General features: G+C 33.1%; 6 protein-coding genes across 6 annotated transcripts; 5 read left to right on the top strand and 1 right to left on the bottom strand.

The window, feature by feature from the left end:
• Positions 1-925: 925 nt before the first annotated feature.
• PGO_020790 (ribosome biogenesis protein BMS1) lies at positions 926-5137 on the top strand (the record flags this gene model as incomplete). Its single annotated transcript, XM_028685897.1, has 1 exon — positions 926-5137. One exon carries the CDS (start codon positions 926-928, stop codon positions 5135-5137), a length of 4212 nt encoding a protein of 1403 aa, XP_028541698.1.
• Positions 5138-7513: 2376 nt separating this feature from the next.
• Positions 7514-9850, top strand: PGO_020780 (ras-related protein Rab-5C; the record flags this gene model as incomplete). The annotated part of the gene is made up of 9 exons (XM_028685896.1): positions 7514-7613; positions 7845-7928; positions 8195-8264; positions 8386-8424; positions 8686-8798; positions 9036-9088; positions 9369-9462; positions 9597-9649; positions 9812-9850. 9 exons carry the CDS (start codon positions 7514-7516, stop codon positions 9848-9850), a joined length of 645 nt encoding a protein of 214 aa, XP_028541697.1.
• A 1688-nt stretch (positions 9851-11538) lies between these two features.
• On the top strand, positions 11539-13620 carry PGO_020770 (hypothetical protein, conserved; the record flags this gene model as incomplete). Its single annotated transcript, XM_028685895.1, has 1 exon — positions 11539-13620. One exon carries the CDS (start codon positions 11539-11541, stop codon positions 13618-13620), a length of 2082 nt encoding a protein of 693 aa, XP_028541696.1.
• A 1567-nt stretch (positions 13621-15187) lies between these two features.
• PGO_020760 (centrin-1) lies at positions 15188-16986 on the top strand (the record flags this gene model as incomplete). Its single annotated transcript, XM_028685894.1, has 6 exons — positions 15188-15311; positions 15659-15726; positions 15999-16085; positions 16276-16356; positions 16587-16646; positions 16900-16986. 6 exons carry the CDS (start codon positions 15188-15190, stop codon positions 16984-16986), a joined length of 507 nt encoding a protein of 168 aa, XP_028541695.1.
• A 140-nt stretch (positions 16987-17126) lies between these two features.
• Positions 17127-18539, bottom strand: PGO_020750 (hypothetical protein, conserved; the record flags this gene model as incomplete). The annotated part of the gene is made up of 1 exon (XM_028685893.1): positions 17127-18539. One exon carries the CDS (start codon positions 18537-18539, stop codon positions 17127-17129), a length of 1413 nt encoding a protein of 470 aa, XP_028541694.1.
• A 917-nt stretch (positions 18540-19456) lies between these two features.
• PGO_020740 (carbon catabolite repressor protein 4) lies at positions 19457-22250 on the top strand (the record flags this gene model as incomplete). The annotated part of the gene is made up of 10 exons (XM_028685892.1): positions 19457-19627; positions 19897-20018; positions 20222-20315; positions 20449-20523; positions 20797-20982; positions 21155-21201; positions 21389-21434; positions 21523-21600; positions 21834-21952; positions 22175-22250. The coding sequence occupies 10 exons, from the start codon at positions 19457-19459 to the stop codon at positions 22248-22250; spliced, it is 1014 nt and encodes a 337-aa protein (XP_028541693.1).
• Positions 22251-24061: the final 1811 nt, after the last annotated feature.

The following is a 24061-nucleotide window of genomic DNA, read 5'->3' as shown; positions in this document are numbered from 1 at the left end:
TTCCCTGTGGTATAGGAAGTTGTAAGGTTGCGCGGTTTCATTACGAGGTTGCAAAATAAGAGAGAGAGATAGAGAAAGGTAGAGAAAGGAAGAAAAAGATAGAGCAAGAAAAAAAAACATATATTGTAGGTTAATAAATTTGACATATTGGAGAATTCAGTAAATGGGTGGGTAGTGGTGAAATTTTAGCCCAAGTAACAAAAAAAAAAAAAATAAAATAAAATAATAAATAATAAAGCATACCTAGATATGCATACATGCTTGTGCGCAAAATTTATACATGTTTACAAAAAAGAAAATTGTGGAGAATTTAACATATATTTGACGACAGGACATGTAAACATATGTATGTATATATATATATATATATGTATATGTATGGGAAGGTATGTACATGTATTGGCATGTATTTATATGTCTGAGCATGTATGTATATATAAGAAGGTTAAATTTTTTTTGCGTACTTTACTCTCGTCTGTGGGCTTGAAAGCCATCATATTATGCCAGACATTATTTTTCCCTTCGAAGAGAGGAGACATATGGAAGAGTAGAAAAGTCCTTAAACTTTTTTTTTTTTTTCCAAAGTTTATATATACCTCTGTTATTACACGTTTATGACGAGAGTGATTCAGATTGAGAGAGATGAAAGCGATAATTTTTTCCTATATGTAAAGTTGCTTAGCTCATATGTTTCTTATCAAGGTTTATGTATACCAATTCAGAAAACTTGTGTATGAACAAGTCAACCTGATTAAAGTCCTATATATAGGTAATTCTCATGTTACTCCAAAAACTTCGAATCGGATAAGGACATTTTCTTTGTGAGAGCAGACACTTGTACAGGTTCTTCCACACACGGGAGAGGCACGTACATATATATATATATATATATATATATATATATATATATATATATATATGCACAATGGACGAGAAGCGAAAACATCACAAGAAAAAAAAAGTAGGGAAAAAGGCAAAGAAGAAAAAAATAAGCAAAGGTGGTGGTGGGGGCGCGAATCATTTTGGGAAAAGTAGTGTATCGAAAAGATTCCACAAAGCCTTTGCCTTCAGTGGAGGAATCAGAAGTGCCCATCGGAGGAAACAACATCAATTTGAATTGGAAGAAAAGAAGTTAAGGGCTCCCAAGCATTTTAAAGAATGTAATAAGAATGGCCCCTTAATTGTAGCAATACAAGGAGCGAAAGGAGTGGGTAAAACTACTTTATTGAAAAGCGTAATTAAGCATTATGTAGGAATAACGATTAATGAGGATGTACAGGGTCCAATTTCTATCATAACCAAAACATTAAAGAGATACACATTTATAGAAGTGAATGAAGATATTTTAAACATGATAGATATTGCAAAGGTTGCAGATTTATGTTTACTGGTAATTGATGGGAGCTATGGATTAGAATTGGAAACGTTGGAATTTGTTAGTATTTTAAATACCCACGGTATGCCAAAAGTGATAGGCGTAGTTACCCATTTAGACAAATTTAAAGATAGTAAGAGCATTCGAAAAAGGAAAAAAAAATTAAATAAAAGATTCACTGAAGAAATGGTTGAAGGAGCTAAAATTTTTTTTTTCAGTGGTATACAAAATAGTAGATACAACAAGACTGAGGTCAGAAATTTATGCAAATTTATTTCTGTTATTAAGAAGCCTCACATATCGTGGAGGGATAATCATGGCTACATCTTGGGATTGCGGCTGGATGTGGATGAGTTGGAAATTGATGGAGCTATTCAAAACAGGAAAGAATGGACTAGCCATAATAGCAGTGGGGACACGAAGGAATGGACTAGCCATAATAGCAGTGGGGATACGAAGGAATGGACTAGCCATAATAGCAGTGGGGATACGAAGGAATGGACTAGCCATAATAGCAGTGGGGATACGAAGGAATGGATGCATGGGGGGGAGGGTAGCATGACCGGTCTCGCTCGCACAAATGAGGAAGGCAACATGAGTAGAGAGGACGAGGAATCAGAAAAACAACTGAGTACATTCCTCAGCACCTGTAACGAATACGTGTGTGTGCATATAGAAGGATTTGTTTACGGGTCCAAGATTTTCAAAAATCAAATGGTTCACATCCCAAATATAGGAGATGTGCAAATAAAGAATATACACATTCTTCAGGATCCTTTTAAAACTGATGAACAGAAGAAGAATCCAAATGTTTATGCACCCATGGCTGACATAGGAAACGTTGCCTTCGATTTTGATAACATGTATATTCATATTCCAAAGAGTAAGGTGAATTTCACGAGGAAAGAGATGCTCCTGGATGGGTTCAAGTCGGAGGAGAGGAGGAGGAGAAAGGGCACCGAAGATAGAAGTAATCCAGATGGAGAAGAAGATGGCGAAGAAGATGGCGAAGAAGATGGCGAAGAAGATGGCGAAGAAGATGGCGAAGAAGATGGCGAAGAAGATGGCGAAGAAGATGACAAAGAAGATGACAAAGAAGATGGCGAAGAAGATGAAAAGTACATGACGGAAGGAATACGAATGATAAGAGCTCTTCAGAATTCCAAATACGCCTTTTGCAAAAACATTGAAAAGGACACTAAGCCAATTCTGTTTGATGTTCAAAATGAAAGTAATCAGAGGAGGAAAGTTCCCTCCAATGTGTTTATCAGTGAGAGGCAGAAGAAAAAGAAGAATGCAAAGAACTATGTCAACGAGAAAGTCGAAGAATACAAGGAGTTGGAACCCATTCTCTTTGACAAGAGGGAGGGAAAGAAGGGAGGCATAGGTGAGGAGGACTATCACTATGTCGATGGGATTAGCCTTTCTGCCACTGAGTGGAGCGGTGAGGAGGGAGAAGTAGTGAGGGTGGAAGATAGTGACTCAGATCGGGATGAAGTGAATGGGGAAGAGAGTGATTCAGATCGGGGTGAGTTGAGTGGGGAAGAGAGTGATTCAGATAGGGATGAAGTGAATGGGGAAGATAGTGATTCAGATAGGGATGAAGTGAATGGTGAAGAGAATGATTCAGGTCGGGATGAAGTGAGTGGGGAAGAGAGTGATTCAGATCGGGATGAAAAAAATGGAGAAATGAGTCAGAATAGTATTCACAGATGCAAAGAACGTGGGATAAAGCAGAGTGAGGCGGAAAACAGAATGTTGCATATTGGCCGGTTCATCGAACCTGGGAAGAAGGAAACGGAGGAACAGTCACTTGGTAGACACATTGTGGAGGAGAAGCACTCACTGACGAACCACACTTTAGCGGAGACCCTATCATTTGACAACAAAGTAAGCTTAGACACATTCCTATACGATCGTCGCTACATCAACAGAAAGAATAGCCACTTATATTGCAAGGGGGAAATTATGGTGATTATAAAAAGGGAGAAGGAGAAGTTAAGACGTACAGTTGTGGTAAACAGAGCTGAGGAGAAGAAGAAGGAGGAGGAGGAACAACTAAGCTATGACTCCTACATTCAAGATCTTCTAAGCATTGACATAGTGAACACAGAGAAAGAAAAACAAATTTACAGTTACATGAACGAAGATAACTACTATCTAGATGAGGTAGATTCATTCAAATGTGTAAATGATGAAGTTTTTATTTTTAACAATTTTTCAGTATCCTTGTCTGACACGCGGGATAACGCACTCGTGGGAAATTTCTCTTCACGGTATGGAAGTTTATATGAGCCATATTTTGAATCTCATTCTGGATCTCATTTAGATATACATACCGATGACCATCTGTCCATCGATAATGAAAAAGATGCACAGAGTGACACGAACCGAGGTTTTGATTCGAACATCTCACCAGTGGAACATACAGAGGATGATAAAGAAAATGAAGGACAACAAAATGGTGATGTGGTTCAAAATGGTTTGTTGAAAAAGAGGGGGAAAGCTGCACTAACAGAAGAAAGAATAAACAACTTAAAAAGAATAAAAGCAGAAAAAGAAGAAGAGAAAAAAAGGTTCCTTGAAACGGAAGAAATCGGAGCATTGAATGTAAACACATATGGGTCATCTGTGAACATAGGTGAATATGTAAAACTGGAAATAGAAATTGAGAGAAAAAAATTAACAGTATTAAAAAATTGTACAATTATTTGTGGAGGATTACAAAGTTATGAAGAAAAAGATTCTTTTATTCATTGTCGTGTAAAAAAACATAGATGGTATCCGAAAGTGTTAAGGTCAAATGATCCACTAATTTTTTCAATAGGTTGGAGGAGGTATGAAAGTATTCCAATTTATTCAATAAACGAAAGAAATAATGTTAGAATAAGATATTTAAAATATACCACAGAACATATGCACTGTAATTGTACATTTTATGGTCCTGTAGTAGGTCCCAATAATGGAATACTAGCCTTGTATAATTATAAAAAAGTACCGTTTTACCGCATATGTATAAATGGTGTAACTTTAGAAACAAACAACAATATCCATATTATGAAAAAATTAAAATTAATTGGAGAACCATATAAAATATTTAAAAATACAGCATTTGTAAAAAATATGTTCAATTCTGATTTAGAAGTATGTAAATTTATCAACTGCCCAGTCATAACTCCCAGTGGTATTAAAGGTTTAATTAAAAATAAAATAGATGAAAATGGAAATTTTCGATGTACTTTTGCAGACAAAATTCGAATGAGTGATATTGTTATCTTAAAATTATATGTTAATGTGAAAATAAAAAAATTCTTTAATTATGATATTGAAAATAAATTAAAATCCATAAATGAGTTAAGATATATATATAACATTTACGTAAATCATAAAAATAATTACAGGGCTGTTCCCTTTCGACATTTTTATCATTCAAAAATTCATATCAATTCAAAATTGTTGAAAGAACTACCATATAAATCTAAACCGAAATTATTTAAAAAAACAGAAGACACTAATCAGATCAAAAAGAAACAACAACAGAAGGACGATCAAATTAATTTCAAATCTCTTGAAAATCCAAAGTTAGCTGCTCGATGGTACCAAATGTTGCACACAATTAAGAAAAATATCATAGACAAGAAAAAAGAAAAAGCAAAAGTGTCATATCATCTCAAGTTGAAAAAAAATATCATGGTTGAGGAGGCCAAGCAGAAAGTACTAAAGCAGAGGAAGAAGTTGTCTTACCGCAAGGGACGGGGGTGAAAATGTGTGCGACCTACACGCGATCCAAACACATACACAAAAAAAAAAAAAAAAAAAAAAAAAAAACTCAGGTGTTGATAAGCAAGCGTTTGTGAGAGGAAAGTTTTTGATGCTTACAGTTATGCCCAAGTGTCCAGGGCATTCGAAAGTAGGACTCATTTAAGGACAACACCTACTCCTGAATTTGTTCTAACCTTTTTTTGACTCATTTTATTTGCACTTTAGCCTTTTTTTGTTTTTATCTGAACTGTGCATGCGCCAAAACTCCAACCTTTTAAATTTGTTAATATTCCTAGGGGAACGTGCATACGTGTTAAGACACACCTAGCATTTTCCACATGATTCATTTCTAAATAAAAACATGCGTATAAGGACGTTTCAGTAGTGACGTGAATTGTCATTGCTAGCATTTTAACTAATGTACTCATGAAAAATTAAGTGTTGTATAAAAGTTCTATCATACTAATTATGTCGCAACAATTGTGCGCGTGGGGTAACGTATCAGCTGGTATATTTTATTTACCTGACCATGTCAGGCAAAAAGGGGATATCTATATATAGTTATGGAAAATAATAGCAAGGATATATGACACATTTCAACTTACATTACTCTGTAAATTCAAAAGGAGACATTGAAAAAGAAAAAAAAAAAATTGTTGTGTATACATGTCTTACAAAGGTGCAATGTAGAATGGGAAGTTCTGAAAATCTCTAAGACACACCCACTTGTGTATGTTTTTGTGTTTTGTAAGTTTGTGTTCCACATAAGACACACACGTGGCTGACTTTTTTTTTTTTTTTTTTTTTTCTCAATGTGGGAATGCAATTTTTGTGGTAAATTTTTTCCTTCTAAACAGGTTGTGGCTTGTGCACACTTGACACATTTTTTGTTAGACGAAATTAAAGTATTCTAGCATGCTATACACTTCTTTTCCATTTTATTGTTATTTCTTTTTTCTTCTTCTTCTTCTTCTTCTTCTTCTTCTTTTTTTTTTTTTTTTTTTTTTCGTTATATTTTTCCTCCACAATAGTTGAGAAGTTATATTTATACAGCTAAAATTATGGTCATTATTTTTATTTTATTTTTTTTTTTTATTTTATTTATGAACGGCAATGTGACAAATGTACCAGCCGCTTAAAGCGCAAACAAAATTAATTTAACCGATATTTTTTATACGCATGTATGAACACCGCACTTTTACATATGCATATGGATCATAGCTATTCCTATGCAGACAAATATTATCGTCAGAAGAAAAAAAAAAAAAATAAGAAAAATAATTTTACATATAAACAGGTATGTCATTTATTTGGGAATAAATTGTAGTTACTATTTAACTATTATAAATTGCATTTTCTCTGAGGTGACATACAAATTTGCACGTTGTGCACTGAAAAAGAAATGAATGATGATGTGTATGCAAATGAAAAAATGACATGGCTGTAATGAGTGAATCGAGAGTTGAGAATAATTGTCGTTAAATGATAAGATTAATTCCAACATAAAATTTATGCACAGGTAGGTGCAAAAAGTACACTCCTTTTTATTTCCTTTTTATTTCCTTTTTATTTCCTTTTTATTTCCTTTTTATTTCCTTTTTATTTCCTTTTCTTTTCCTTTTCTTTTCCTTTTCTTTTCCTTTTGTTTCGTTTCTTTTCGTTTCTTTTCGTTTCGCTTCATTTTTTTTTTTTTCCCTGTCTCCCCCCTTCCTTTCGCATTGTTTATTTTTTTTTGCAGGGTTTTATAACCGCCTTGCGTTTGTACGCATGCAGAAATGCAGAGAGTTGGTGGTGGGGGGGCACTGATCACGCTAATTATACTGCACACGCAAGGTGTACGAAAAGGATACTTGCATATACATATATGTACTTCTTTGAAATTCTTGCAGCCATTCTTAAGGACACACATAAAAATAAAAACAAACATGCTGAGGAGCGAGTGTATGGTCTTTATGCTACTCGCTTTATTTTCTTATCGATCAGTACGAAGTTTGACACATTCAGTGCCTTTTACACCGTTAGTACCTTTGCGTGCTTTCCAGACTACCCGCCAATCCGTGTGCATATACCATTAGCTCAAGTACAGTGGACTGCATCGAACGCGGACATATTGGTAGTAGACTGGAAGTAGACTAGTAGCAGACTAGTAGCAGACTAGTAGTAGACTGGAAGTAGACTAGTAGTAGACTGAGAGCAGACTGGAAGTAGACTAGTAGCAGACTAGTAGAGGACTAGTAGCAGACTGGTAGCAGACTGGTAGCAGACTGGTGGCAGACTGGTAGCAGACTGAGAGCAGACTGGTAGCAGACTGAGAGCAGACTGAGAGCAGACTGACAGACAGATTGGCACCCTGATTGAGGCCTCGGCAGAGCAACAATGGCACACTACTTATCAAATTTAAATAACAGTGACAGATATGACGGCAGCCAGAATTACCACTCCAACAAAGTTTTTAATTCAAAATTGGTTCTATTAGGTGCTCATCGAATAGACAATAATGCTTTCGACCAGGCTTGTGGTCACGTGTGCATAAAAATGTTCACACGAAAGTATATGCATAGATATGCGGGACCACACAAAGGGGGAATCTCCATAAAGATAAAGAAAGAGAGAGGAGGAGACAATGCATCCTCATTTAATAAGCGTCACTCGAAATATAAATGATTTAAATGAACTACCATTCCGACTCACACCCCCGTTACTGCAGGAGACACATCCGTAGGAAAATCATGTATCGTCGTAAGATTTGCCAAGAATGAGTTTTATGAATACCAGGAATCTACTATTGGTGGTAAGTTGCATAAGATGTTCTCGAAAAGGAATTCTAAAAAGTGCGAATCTTGTGAAAGACAATCATCATTAGTTACTCCAAGGGAAAAAAAAAAAAAAAAAAAAAAAAAAAAGGAGAATAACTTTTTCACTTGAACACATAAATTTCTCGTGCAACACGTAACATGATACATATTATATTAATCTTTTTTTTTTTTTTTTTTTTTTTTTTTTTTTTCTTATTCATTTGATATACAAACATATGTCCAACATTTGCTTCTCTCCAAGCCGCATTTATGACACAGCTGATTGACATAGGAGAATGCACAATAAAGTTTGAAATTTGGGACACTGCGGGGTAAAAAAAAAAATGAAAAAATGGAAAAAACAGACATAAACTCTGGTATTAGAACAAATAAGCAAAAAAGTAAGATAATATATAATGTCCCACATCACCATTTCCCGTACCATTTCAATAGGCAAGAAAGATACAGAAGTTTGGCCCCCATGTATTATCGGTAAGACACACAAAGTGTAAGAGTAGCTGTTCATGCATTTTTGAAAAAGTATATGATTATTTTGTACGATTTGGCTAACGATATCTTTCTTTTTTTTTTTTTTTTTTTTTTTTTTTTTTTTTCTTTGGTGTGTATGCGTGTGTGACTGTGAATTGGAAGAGCTAAATAAACGAATATCTGTTACGTTAGATTATCCTAATTTATCCTTTTTTTTTTATTTTTTTATTTTTTTTTTTTTTGTTTCATTTTTGGAAAATATAGAGGTGCATCAGCAGCGGTCATTGTATATGACATAACAAACAAGAAGTCCTTCGAAGGTGCAAAGGGATGGATTCATGAGCTAAAATCTGTGCACTCAAATGACATTATCATAGGTAGGTCTATCTCACAGTTGTGCACGTAGATAAAATAACCAATTTGTTCCATGTGGTGTATTATGTTGGGATGTTGCTATGCCGGTGTGATATATATACATTTTCTTTTTTTTTTTTTTTTTTTTAATTCCATTTTTTATATCCACTGTTCATTCCATTTTTCACCTCATTTCCTCCTTTGGTTTACACACCTCCAACTGCCCTGCGTAATTCCTTCGCTCCCCTACCCGATTGCAGCCCTGGCCGGAAACAAAAATGATTTGGAAAAAAACCGAGTGGTGGATCGAGAAGTAACAATGAAATGTGTAAACTTTTACGCATTTGCATGAACAGTACATGCAAAATGGACATTTTTCGCCAAATTTTTATGCGTCGAGCGTTTGTTGGCAGAAATTACATGATCAGGAATGTCCGATGAATTAGCACAACATGAGGCAATTTATAGTGCCTTTATTTTACTTTATTTATTTATTTTTTTATTTATTTATTTTTTTATTTATTTATTTTTTTATTTATTTATTTATTTATTTATTTATTTTATTTTTATTTATTTTATTTATTTTTTTGTAGCTTGCTGAATCTTTCGCTAACAGCAATAACATTTTGTTCATCGAGACGTCTGCGAAAACGGGACAAAACGTGAACGAGTTGTTTTTAAGGATAGGTTATATTCCAAAAGCACAAGGGGGTGTGCACATGAGAAAAAGTGCTACTTGTTGTAAAATATATAATTTTTTTTTTTTTTTTTTTTTTTTTCTCTTCATCTTCATTCGGCAAATGTGTTTCATTTCCCCATAGCTAAAAAGTTGCCACTACAGAAGAAGGAACAGGACAAATTTTCTGGAATTCAGGTTTCGCAAGAGTGAAAAATAAATACCCACATATATACAGACATATATGTGTATACACCTTTGCAACCTTTTGCAATTTTGCCGTGTTCCAAATAATAGTAAGAACGAGTACCCATTTGGATCATCGATTCACACACACTTATATGACAAATTCCTTTTTAGATTAACAACACTGAAGAAACCAAGAAAAAATGCTGCTAATGAGATGGGGTGCGATGGGAAGATAATTATATATTTTTCTTTGTCTATTTTATTTTTTACCTTTTCGAAATATTCACAAAACCTCCACAGGCATTAAACGAATAAAAGAAAAGAAAAAGAAAAAAAAAATTAGCAGGTTTACATAGGATTATTTTCAGTCAAGTTGTTAAAAAAAAATTCCGTTTGGTATTTTATTTTATTTTATTTTTTTTTTTTTTTGTGCAATTTATTTTATGCAGCATTTTGATCAGTTCCGCTAGAATATACATGTTTTAGAAGAGTATGTATGAATGCTGTAATTGTATCAACGAATTTTATATGGAACAGACTCTTATATCACATACTTTAATGTGTAACTACTACCAAAGGTATGCTGTCACGTTATTCTTCAACGTCTTCTAGCATGCATACGACTTGTTTCAGAGGAGTGAATTTCTTTTTTAAACACATTTTCATTTTCATTTTCAATTCTTAATAATTAATTTAAGTTATGCCTCTGCTGCGCCTTTCTCTAATGTTTGCCATTAATTCGACCTTTATTTGTATATTATACATCCTTCTCGTGGATCTTTACCCTTTTCTACATAAATAAACTTTTTTTCTTTTTTTTTTTTTCATAACACTTTATCCGAAGCGTTTTTTTTTTTTTTTTTTTTTTTTTTTTTTCCATTTTTTTTTTTTTTTTTTTTTTTTTTTTTTTTCGCACCATTGTTTTGTTTATCTATTTGTTTATTCGATGAATTTCTTCCTTTTTCCTTCCATTTTTTTTTTTCACTCCTGTTGTACCACTTCTTTTGACCCTTTTCTGTGTTCATTTTTACTGCACAAAAGAAAACCTCCCTCCCAAGGTTTTATACACAGACCTATGCCCACAAAAAATTGGGAAACATAATTTTGTTGTTTTGCCATTCTGCTATTTTGCCATTTTGCTCTTCTGCCATTTTGCCATTCTGCCATTTTGCCATTCTGCCATTTTGCCATTCTGCCATTTGCCGTTCTACTTTTTGGCCACTTAGCAATTTTGTAATTTTTCGCTTTAACGTTACTTCGAATCATGGACTCACAAAGTTCTGACATTAATTAAGGTGCACATTTTATTTTTTTTTTTTTTAACGAAGGAAAAATACAACACATGCATGCATGTGATCTGCACGATCATTGATCTGTGCGCCACACGTGATTATTAGGTTTTGTACTTCCATTTTATAATTCAGTTATGCTATATACTATGTCATATTGTATCACATTACACTGTATTATATTATACTATATTGTGTTATATTGTATTATATTTTCTTTTCCATTCCTTTTTTCTTGCCTTTTTTTTCCATTTTTACCACGCACATGTGGTAAAAGAATATCTCTTTTTAAAAATAAACTGTTGATTATATCACGTCAAAATGATGCTTCAGGAAATACTAGTTCAAGTCATTATGCAGAGTAGATTCAACAGAATAAGAGTAAGGAACGGATAGTATGGGAGAGAAAAGGTCTTACGTGCTGATTTAAAATGAGGTGTAAAAAATCTTTTTTTTTTTTTTTTTTTTTTTTTTACCCAATTATTCAAAATTTTTTTTTTAGACAGGATTATTATTAGTGAGTTATAGGTGTATTAAAAGTGGTAGCTGGGATATGGAACATTTTTTTTTTTATATGAAAACTGTTGCAATCGAACTGAATTTCTAAAAATGAACACCGTTCCATTGATTATTCAATGTATTTTAATTATTTACTTGATTAAATTGAATGGATATTACTTATGTATATTGAGAAGGCAAGGTATAAGCACATTCAGTAATGTGAAAAGGACGCATTGTGCAAGGTGTTTTAATGTGATTAATGTGCTTAGTCGGATGGACGTCAGTTTCTCTTCATATAGATTCAGACACAGAAGAAATGTACCTGTTGTGAAACGGAAGAAAGTAAATTTTATGTATTTTATTTTCACAAATTTTGGAGACAACAAACGAGGGTATTCTGCTTACACGCATGGTGCTACTTGTAAAGTGTGTTATTTTTCACCTGAACATGTGCAGGTTAAACTTTTCGAGAAAATAGGGAAAAAAATAAAAAATAAAAGGCAAAGGAGTAGCATATTTTCGTCCTCTTCAAGCAATGATAATATTGGAGGTAAAAATCTTAGAGGTGCAGATATAAATTGCCCAGATGTAACTGCAGAGTATAACCCCCAGTTGGAAGAGAGTGAAAAGAGACTAGGGTACAATACGAAGGAAGGAAAGAAATATAAGAAATTGTTAAATAGACTAAATATCCACGCGGTTTTACTTTGTGGAGGTATAGGGAAAAGAACCGAATTAGCTAGTGGAAAACAATTTTTAATGCTAAATGATATACCAGTTTTTATTTATTCATTTAATTTATTTGTGAAATGCAATTTTGTAAAATCTATTAGTATTGTATGTGATTCGAATTTTTTTAATAATATAATTGGAAGTATTAATATGTACAATATTTCCCTTTTGAAAAAAAAACATCAGATGGGATTTTTGCACAAAGGACATTCTAAACAAGTGAAGAACATGTTGAATTTAGAACAGCAAAAAAAGGATATAATAATACACAAAGATAACACAGATAGAGATGTTTTCACATGTTTACAATTTTTAAAAATAAATAAATACATAATATATGATAATGAGAAGGGGAAATGCATCACCCATTTGGATGAGTTACTGAACGATGTTATGAAAAAAAAAAAATTACAATATGAATCAGAGCTGGAAAAGGAAATGTCCAATTATGTAGTTAAGAAGAAAGATAGTACTGAATTGACAAAAAGAGAAGCAATTTTTGATTTAATAAAAACAAGTGATATAGATGCAAACAGATATAAACTTATAAGACTGTTGGATAGAGGTAAAGAACGGGTAGATTCCCTTTTGAATGCGTTAGAATCACTGGATTTGGGGATCAACAACCAGGATTACATTTTCCAGCTTTTACAAGATTATTGGGGAAAAGTGAGAAAAATGGGACATATAGAAAAATCGGACGATGCAGAAGAAGTGAGCCATGGGGGTGAAGTGGAAAAAGAGACAGAGCAACTGAATCCAACGAAGAACCGTTACATATCGCATATCATGGTGCATGACGGAGCTCGACCATTTCTATCAGAGTTCGATTTCTTCAACTTAATTTACATGTCAAGCATTGGAAAGAATATGATACTAGGGGCTGGGGCAACGGACACCATTAAGCTTATAGACAATTCAGTTGGCATTGGAAGTTGTCATCGGCTGAAGAAGAATATTGACAGGAAATTGATTTTTCTAGCTCATACTCCACAAATATTTAAGAGTCAAGAGTTGCTACGTATTCGCTTGCATTTGGTGCAACCATCTAATGTAAATGAAGAAATAATGGGAGAGGAGGAGGAAGAGGGGCTGAACAGCAGCAGCAGGTGCTCATATAGAGATAAAATGCATGATAGAGAAATATCAAGAGGAGTGTTAAGTTTTACCGATACTTCTTCCCTCTATCAGTACTTTACAAAGAAAAAAGTATACACCTTACAGGAAAAATTTCCAAACTTCAAAATAACCACACCGACAGATGTATTTTTGGCTTTTCTTTTGATGGAACACATTTTTACAAATTCATATGGTGACATGGATACACGGATATTCAAACAGGATTTCATTAATTCACATTCCTCTTACGTTCTAACAAATCAGTATAATGACTTTTTTTTTTACAGCTTGTTGGATGAGAAGCAAAAGATTCTATATCGGCACTTTTACTACCAGTAGGACAGTACGTGGTGTTTACACATGGTTCGATCAAGTGTACATGAGGGTTCGATATATATATATATATATATATATATATATATTACGCCTTTGTACATGCCTTTCCTTTTTTCTTTTTTTTTTTTTAAATCTCTAGGTTCCGAAATAAATGAACCACCAAAAATACCAGCACACGGGAGATATATTTACTTCTTCCAATGGTATGTTACACAGGGATAACTTGAGATGCACACACTGCTGACAAGTCTCATCTATTTCTCCATTCTTTTTTTTTTTTTTTTTTTTTTGTTACTCCTGTTTGGGATATCCCATTTTTTCGGATTTCCCAGATGAATGTACTTTTTCAGGTTTTTCTAAATTTCCAAATAGAACTTTTCTTTTACGACAATATGTATGCAGTATGCGTGCACATGTGTATTCAATTGTACGTTAGGAAAAAAGGGGAAAAAAAAAAAAAAAAAAAAAAAAAGTAAAAAAATCATATGCATGAAATAAAAAAAAGCAAAGAAATGATATATGAACGAAATAAAAAAAAAGCAAAGAAATGATATATGAACGAAATAAAAAAAAAAAGCAAAGAAATATCATATGAAACAAAATAAAAAGAACCCCCTTTTTTATTAGTTTATTTTATCCCATTTTTGTTCCTGTATTATTATGCACTCTTCTTTTTTTTCTTTTTTTTTTTTTTTTCGCCCGAATAAACATCAATCAAAAATCCAACTAAGCCCACGTACCTGTCGCATTTCTGTTAAACCATGATACACACACACATATGTTCAATCTCTTACGGATTAAATGTCGTGAGCATTATTTGCAAGAAAAAAGAGGAGAAAACAGAGAATGAAAAATAACTGGGATTTGATTTGCCGATTTATAGTGCGACAAGTATAGTAGCGCTAAAATAAGTGAAATAAATTTAAGTGCACATTTTAGGGGAGGTCCAAATTAAGAATACACGCACACACATACATACACATACACACTCTGCCGTTCATCTCTTATCACTCATCGTTCATCTCTTATCTCTCATCGCTCATCTCTTATCTCTCATCGCTCATCTTTCATCTCTCATTGCTCTTTACTAATCACACATCGTTCATCTCTCGTTCTCGTGGAGGGGATCAAGCAGTCATTGTATATCGCTTCTCTGTTTGTCACCTATACATCTGAAAGCACAGCATCTCATCTTTATAAAAATTATCGACACACACACACACAAAGCATTTGCTTAACGCGTAAAGAGAACACAGGCACGAAAACTTTTTAAAAGAAATTTAGTCGACTAGTCTATCATTTTTCTCTTGTGACGAGACCCTTAAGTAGGGAATTGCATGGGGAAAATAAAAAAAAAAAAAAAAAGGAAAAAGAAGAATTACCTGCATCTTCTTAACAGTTTTGAAAAAATAGAATACATGTAAGTGTTGAAAGTTGCAGTTGAGTTGAGTGATATACATTGTTGTGGTTTTTTTTATGGCTGTCTTATTGCTTATCCAGTGTAGCATATTCTGATTCAATCAACTACCCATTTGATATGCCCTCCCATGATACCTTTTCTCAGACTAAAATGAATAGGAAAACCCCCAATATGATTAGAAACACCAATGCGAGAAGCAAAAGGAATGAATTGAATGAGGAACAGAAACTGGAAATAAAAGAAGCGTTTGATCTTTTTGACACCAATGGGACAGGTTAGTGGTTACATGAAAGTGTTTTTTTTTTTTTTTTTTTTTTTGAATGGGACAGGGGATAAGGGTTCACGACAGATGGGTGCCATATCTCAGCTTCAAGCGAAACCAATGCATGGGACACATGAAAAGGGTTATTTGGCAAGAATTACATGCATTTGCACTGACCCCTAAAGTCATTCCCACAACTGTGCACATGCACAAGTAAACGTGCGCAGAGATGCACATAGGGACGTATTTATTTATTTGTTTTTATTTTTACTTCTTTTTAATATGTGAACACACCAACCAGCCAACTTCTTCCCCTATTCATTCGATGTTCTAATAACTGATTTGTCAATTATGCACAGGTAGAATCGACGCGAAGGAGCTGAAGGTTGCCATGCGAGCATTAGGATTTGAGCCCAAGAAAGAGGACGTAATTTGAAAATAAATAAATAATAAGAGAAAATAAAAAAAAAATTAAAATAAAATAAAACCTCATTTACACACGTGTGTGTATTTTTCCACTTTAGTCGTTGTTCTACAGTTTAGCAGAGAAAAAGGAAAATAAATTTCATACACATATAAGTGCCACACACACGTACATAATAGTGCCATTTTAAAAAAAAAAAAAAAAAATGCACGTTTCCACACCTGAATTTTACCATTTCTGTCTCCCACTTTCCTCTCTTATTGCATGCTTTTCAGATTCGAAAAATAATTTCTGATGTTGACCAAGACGGATCCGGAACAATTGACTTTAACGACTTTTTGGATATCATGACAATAAAGATGGTTCGACACGAATCGAGGAGTTGTGTGTACATATACATACACACATACGTACACATTTACATATATGTATGCATATAAATACACATGTACACCGTGTAGGAAGTCGTTATCTCTCTTGTTCTGTCACACCTCTAAGCATGTTTGCTAATTTTCCACACTCATCATCCGCACAATCCCAATGCTGCTACAGAGTGAACGAGATCCAAAGGAGGAAATACTCAAGGCCTTTCGCCTCTTCGACGATGACGAAACTGGAAAAATATCTTTCAAGGTATTGCACCTTAATAAAATTTCCTTTTGCACACAATAGGGACACTTTTTTGTTAACCCAGCTAGCTTTTTCGTCATATTATTTTTTTTTTTTTTTTTTTCTTACGTTAAACCAGCTAGCTTTTTCGTCTTTTTATTTATTTTATTATTTTTTTTTTTCTTTCGTTAACCAAGCTAGCTATTTTATCTTCTTTTTTTTTTTTTTTTTTTTTTTTTTTTTTCTCTTTTCAGAATTTAAAACGAGTTGCGAAAGAGCTTGGGGAAAATATAACTGACGAAGAAATACAGGAGGTAATAAAAAACACAAAAATGGAAGGAGCAGAAAGTATTCTTAATCGTACCCGTATCTGCATATTTAATGTGTGAGGGCTAAGTTGGCAACTATGAATCCGGCGAATAGGACTAGCTTTGCTGTGGCCCTTGTGCACATACCCATAACGCATCTTGTTTTCTTCCCCTTTTCTTCACGTCTTATTTTTTTTGATTCTTGCATGTTTTTTTTTTTTTTTTCCTTTTCTTTCCCATGTTCCTTTGGGTTCCTCAGATGATAGATGAAGCTGATCGAGACGGAGATGGCGAAATAAACGAAGAAGAATTCATGCGGATTATGAAAAAAACCAACTTGTTCTAGAGTGCCTTGTATTCTGTATCCGCACAATGCTTGTACATGTATATGCACGAAAATGTATCGATATATATACACCGTATTGGACGTTGGTCAAACGTGGATTATGTGAACGTATTTGTGAACGTGAAACCATCACCATCACTTTATGCATGAGATCCCTTGAATTTGAACCTAATTTCGTCTGTCATTTCAAGCCTTTTTTTTTTCTTCTTAAAAGGTTTTTTCCTCGGTTGTGAAAACTGCTGTGGGGAATTATTTTCGATGTGATTTATACGTTCGTCTAATTTATCAAGTAGGGATTCATCAAAAATGAGTAAATTTTCATAAATTTTTTTTACAATTTTGAGATGCTCCAATTTCAATTCATCTATAACCATCTGAATGCACAGAGAGAAATCAATAAACAGATTTATATGTCGTTCTTGTAGATATGCATAAGACCACACAATTTTTACAATTATATCACTTCTCTCGCGCGAGAATATGTAATTTTTATTTTGAATTTGAAATCGAATGTATGGTATTAGCAGAACCAACATCTCTTTGACTTGTTCTTTCCTTTGGTTCATTTTTGTGAGGCCATAAATTAGCTTGTACAGCATAACATTAGAAAGGGATTTCACACTGAATTGAGCATCTTCCTCTTTGATTGGATCTCTGTTGAGGGGCCATTTCTGTCGAAATTCCTGCACATGTTGTCTATATTCAGTTTTAGTAGTTCGTCCGGTAAGGCTTCGTATGTATACAGCTTTTGGCTCGCTAGTAGCGTCTGCATTTGTATTAGAATGGTTGATTACTTTTTTCTGTAACTTTTTGATATTTTGATTTTTCTGAATAACATTTGTGAGGAAATAATCGAGAAATGTGTTCAATATCTGTTCATTATTCCCTAATGTACAGTTAAGCATAGACAAATTGTATATAATTTCAGTGAGGTGATAAATGGAAAACAATTGAAGGATATGGTTTGTATACATATGTATGAAGAGATATTTCAGGGTATTTATATCTCTGAGTTCTGAAAATTTGTTAAAAAAAAAAAAAATATATTTTGGTTCATATGTTAATATACTTTTAATAATTTTCTCATTAGCTTCTTTATACAATGTTGAAGTTAACTTCACCTTATTCAAATTTTTGGTTTCTTTATCAAGTTGACTATTTTTTTTATTTCTAATGATATAATTCATAAATAAAATACAGTCATTCACACTAAAATTTTTAATTTTACTATTTCTTATGATGTTCAATATGTTTTTATTATTTTCCACATTTATTTTATCTGTAACTTCGTCATAGAAAATCGACGTTTGATAAATGTTCTTCCGTTTTTTTTTTTCTATTTTTCCTCTACATGCTAATGGATAGGAGTATTCTTCAGTTACATTTCTATCCACATCACTCCTCCTGTGATGTCCCTTTTTTTCTTTCCCCACAATTTGTGTCAAGTATTTTTTTAATATCAGATATCTCGATCGTGGTAACGCAATTTGATGGTAAGAGCAACAACTGAGGATGGTGCTTATGCCAAGTGCTGGTCTTATTCTTCTGTTCATTTAGAATGGAAAGGCATGAGTTCATGAGTTTGTCCCTGTGCATACCACTTTGGTTCTGTTTTCCCACTCCCGTTTACGTGTGTGTGTGTGTTTTTTGGGGTGGGGATATGATTGAGGTAAATACAGGTCTTCGCATGGAATAAGTAGTGGGTTGTGTGATCCCTCAAGAGTATAAGTTATGGGAGAACCTATGAGGCCTTGTCCTGTAAAGAAGGGTTGCAAGATGGTTATATACATGTGCGTATATGTATATGTACATGTATTTACATGTGTGTATATGTATATCTATGTATATTTATATGTGTGTATATGTACATGCATTTACATGTTTGTACAGTAATCCTCGTTTGGACGTGGCTAGACTAGGTTGCAAAATATCTTCCAAAGGGATCTACGTGAAGAGTCAAAGTGGAACAAAATGAGGTGCTATCCCCTCATCATTAGATAATCAAAACATCCTGTATGTAATTGCATACAGTTGGGTTTTCTACTGATAAAAAAAAAAAAAAAAAAAAAAAAAAAAAAAAAAAAAAACGCATTCCAAACATATCGCAATTTCATTTTTGCAAAAATGGGAATGGCAAAAAATTGGCACAGTGTAAACAAGTAACAGTACGGGGTGGGTCAATACCTTGGGCCGTCTCCGCGAGGGAAAAAAAAAAAAAAGTAAATAAACAAATCGTTTGACACTTATGCAATTTGTAGAAATGCAAACACATGAATATATCTCTCCAACGTTTCACACCATTTCTGCTGCTCTTGAAATAGAAAAAATCCTTGTGGAAAATTTCTCTCATGTTCGTTATTTATCTCTCACAACTGAGGCATTATGGAGAAAAAAATCTCCCTTTTTGGTCGTGGTCTTTTTTTTTTTTTTTTTACTCTCCAGAGTGAGAAATAATCAATAGGTACACATGATGGCAGGTGCTAAAATTCGAGTTTGTTCATGGAACATATATAACGATATTTGGCATTCTGTTAATGATAAGGTAGAAAATAAAACTCACGCATATTTTAGAAGTATTTCCAGGTTGAATTTTATTCAGGAAATGTTGCTGGATGGACGTTTTGATATCATGTGTCTCCAGGTATGAATAGGAAAATTATTTCATACATGGACGAGTATTATATTTCTATTGGGAGGGAAAATCTATATATTTGGAGAAATCTATGTACCTGTTGTTGTGTACACATGATGAACTTCTACCTGATCTCTGAAAATGCAATTTTGTAACAAATTTTGGAAAATAGAATTGGAAGAAGCTTTACCCTTTTTTTTTTTTTTTTTTTTTTTTTTTACTTTATTTTATTATATTTTTATATTATTTTTTTATTTTCTCCAATTTTACAACCTTAGGAGGTAGACCACATTACAATTACAGGATTGAAAAAACAGAGCGTTAACCACAAAATGACATTAGTAACCTCACAACAAAATTTCCTAGAATCTAGAAGAAACAATTGTTGTATTATGTTCAGGTAAATTTACACTGAAAGAAGCAGTAATTGCTTCAACATGTTATGAGACCTCCCCCTCCCAAAAAAAAAAAAAAAAAAAAAAAAATCTACAGGAGAATTTAGCACCACGATTGAAATGTACATGTTTGACAAAACATGGATATTTATTCTGCTTTATTATTTTTTTTTTTTTTTCCTCCACCACGTCTTATTTCCCTTTTTAGGGATAATTTCAAATTAGTTGCAAAAAAAGATTTTAACCTGAATAATTCTGTGTCGACTCATTTGACGAATTATGCTTATGAGAACTTGTATCATGTAAGGCACTTGTGCATAACCCCTTAACGAAGGAAAGAAAAGAAGTAGCTGTTTCTCCTTTTTTACTCTTTTTTTTTTTCTTATATACATATTTATTTATTTACGTATTTATTTATTTTATTTTTCACACTAGATCGAAGATGCATTCATTAAAGAGCTGAGGGCGAGGAATAGTACAGCCACGATGATTCTCCTCGAGTTGACAAGTGTAAGAATAGATAAAGTATAGAGGCACAGATTTCTATTTTGCATTCTCTTGTTTTGCGTGTACTTTTTCTGCATGTACATATCTCATTCTACACCTACCCATTCGCAATCACATTGCATGGACAGATTTAGTGAGAAAAGAAAAAAAAAAAAAAAAAAAATCTGTACTACGCTTGAACGTGCATTAATTATTTTAGCTATCACAAATATGTCTGCATTTCTGCATTTCTGCATTTCTGTCTTTTTTTTTTTTTTTTTTTATTCTACATGGAAGAGAAAAGCCTTCTTAGGAATTTGCAACTGCCACATTCATTGGAACCCATCGTATGCAGATGTGAAGTTGTTTCATACCTATTTCATTGTAAAGGAGTTTTGTCAATTTGTCCATACCACTCTCGTGGGGTGGTATTCTTTCATCCCATTGCTATTAATAGGAGACTTCAACTCAACTCCACTTTTGGTAACTTGATATTTTATACCCATACAGATCATACACATTATATTTATTTCACAGTACACTATTATATATAAGTGAAAAAAAAGAACTTTTTTTTTTTTTTTTTCTTTTTTTGCATTGTGAACTAAGATTGTCTACATTTTTTTCTCATTCAATGAACGATATCTCTTTTTAGAAAATTCAAGGAGGCCCAGAGAACACCACGTTAAGTGGTGTATACGAGTAATTCCTTTCCCCCCCCCCAAAAAAAAAAAAAAAAATTAAAAAAAATAATAGCAATGATGCAAAAATAATTGCAAAATAATTGCAATATAACTGCAATATAGTGAGAAAATGAGATCAGAAATCATCACAATTGATGGCGTAATATCCAAATGATATGTTCGTACCACTTGTTACCAACCTGCAGGCTAATAACAACCGGGAATTTGTCGAAAAAGCACCCTCACCATCCGGTAAAAATTCCCTAAATTCGAACAAAAACGTGTATAAACGTGTACATGTATAATTACTATAACCCATAGGAAATGTTTATTTCGTCAGGCCCAGTTAAGGAAAAATAAAGACTTCCAAAATTACCCAGATCTAAATATAGATCCATTTAAAAGTGTCTTTAAAGAGGTAAAGCTAAAACAGAACAGTAATGTTCGAAAAATGCGTTTTTTTTTTTTTTCTTTTTTTTTTATTTTAATTTTATTTTTTTTTCTTATATTCATTTTCTTTCCCGTGCTACACTGCTCCCAAGCATAAAACGAGAGGAAGAAAATGAATATGGAAAAAAAAAAAAAAAAAAAAAAAAAAAAATATGAATGAATTCTTTAACTAGGAGATAGATTTTACCACTTTGTGCATAGGTTAACGGATCCGAACCAATGTTTACTAACAAAACATCAAAGTTCAGCGGGTGCATCGATTTTATTTTTTACAAGGAGCTCATTCCAATTTCAGCCGAGAGTATTCCTCGTAACTTGGGGTTCGGAAAATTTACATTCAACATTGCATGCTTGCGCGTGTGTGTGTATGTATGTATGTATGTGATGAAGGAATATCCTACCAATTTGCATACAATTTTGTAATTTTATATGAGCAACATTACAGCGTTACGTTTCAGTACCCCTTCACTTCTCTCCTTTAATGTATCAATTGGACATTGAGAAAACCTCATAAAAATCCTTTTCTTTCACCTTTACAATAGAAAAAATGAAATTTTACCCAACTCGAATTTTCCCTCGGATCACGTAATACTGATGTCTGAATTTTTTCTTGTTTAATAAAGGTTTTCATACATGACAAAAAAAACATCATTGTGTTAGTGCCATTTCACATTAATTTTTTGTCAGCAGAAATGTGCTTACATAGAAGTTTGTAGGTTAACCAAATGGGGGGGGGAGGAGTGTAAAAAATTTTTTTTTTCTCATTTTTTTTATTGGATAAATATGAACAAGTCATGTGTTCATACGAAATGCAGTAGCTAAATCGCTTTGTTGCATAACACAGATGAAGTATATTTTTCTGACGGTTCATGCGAATTGTGAAAATGGTATATATGCGTTTGCATATGTGTGTTGCATGTGTTTGCATATGTATGCATATGTATGCGTATGTGTGCGTATGTATGCTTATTTTATTTATTTTTTTTTTTTTATGTACACTCCCAGCCGTGCCGGAAAGGGAAAGCTTAACCGATTTGCACACACGCGAATATATCCTGTTTTTTTTTTTTTTCCTTTTTGTTCTGAACGGCAAGGTGGAAAAGATGAATAGGGAATTGTTAAATATTATTTTACGTCCTCATTTTTTAATCTTTTATTTGCTGAAAATGTGAATAATACATTATGATGGTGAAGAACTGTTAAGCAATGGGGTCACATATAGGGGATTCTTCATATTTTTTGTTGCAGTGGTATATGGTGGTTATACAATCTATACTCGTTCACCCTGATTAAGTATCTCATGTTCATGTTATTTCTTGTGGTGTATGTTCTTTTTTGCCTTTTTTTCTTTCCTTTTGGACCTTCTTAATTTTGTAAAATCAGGCTGATAAAAATAACTAGCCCCAAGGGTTACATTTTGGAGAACAAGCTGATATGTTGTAAATGTGGGAGAAACGTTAACAGACGTGGTTGAGACTGAGACGGAGACTGAGGTTTGATGTTAAAGTTGAAGAGATAGAGAGCGAGTTAACAAAATGTGATCTTAACTAAAGAATTCCTTCTCTTTGTAAACCTTAGGCTGAGACAATCAAAAAGTGAACAAAATAAAAAATAAAAAAAAGGAAGTGTGTATATTGTGTGTGTTTAGTTAGTTTATTTATTTTTTTAATTCCTTGTTTCTTTGTTTTTATTTTTATTTATTATTTTATTTTTTTTTTTTTCTTCTGTTTCTCTTCCTTTTTTGGAGATACAAAGGGAAAAGCGCCTCTTCTCCTTTTACTTATTTTATAGATATATTTTGCAAAATGGAAAAAATGGAGGAGTTTTTTTCTGAACATTTTTCTCAGGTCAGTGCGCCTACACACTCTTTTGCATTTTCCCTTTATTAAATTTTTCCAAAGTGTAAGAAGCTGTTGAAGGCATTTAAAAAAAAAAAAAAAAAAAAAAAAAAAAAAAAAACATGCACGTAATAAATAATTTTAGAATGCGTGCCATGTTTGTTCCCGCATTGTGCAGGTACACATGGGGTTATTTTCGCGAGCAAAGAAATAAAATAAAAACTGAAGAGGCAAAACTTAAGAGGCAAAACCCGGAGGTGCAAAACGCGAATTCCAATTACCAATCGTAAAAGGCTAGAAATCGGGCTGATAGTCAAAATTGCAGTTGTTCAAGGGCACTGAATTTTGTATCTACCATTTCCATTTCTTGTTGTGACAAAACTTTTAAATTGTTAGGAACACAATGAAATCCATGTGAATGAAAGGGGATAATAATAAAATAATAAAATAAAAAAATAAATATATAAGAAGATAAAAAGATAGGAAGATAAAAGAAATAAAAAAAAAAAAAAAAAAGTGCCATTTTAAGCTCGTGCAGAATAATTGATTTAAGATTTATTACTGGCAGTCCCCATAATTCACATGCTTACA

This window comes from Plasmodium gonderi, assembly GCF_002157705.1.
Source record: "Plasmodium gonderi DNA, contig: Chr02, whole genome shotgun sequence".
In the NCBI taxonomy this organism is placed as follows: domain Eukaryota; phylum Apicomplexa; class Aconoidasida; order Haemosporida; family Plasmodiidae; genus Plasmodium; species Plasmodium gonderi.
The sequence above is the reverse complement of the archived record's forward strand: the minus strand, read 5'-3'. Positions and strand labels throughout refer to the sequence as shown.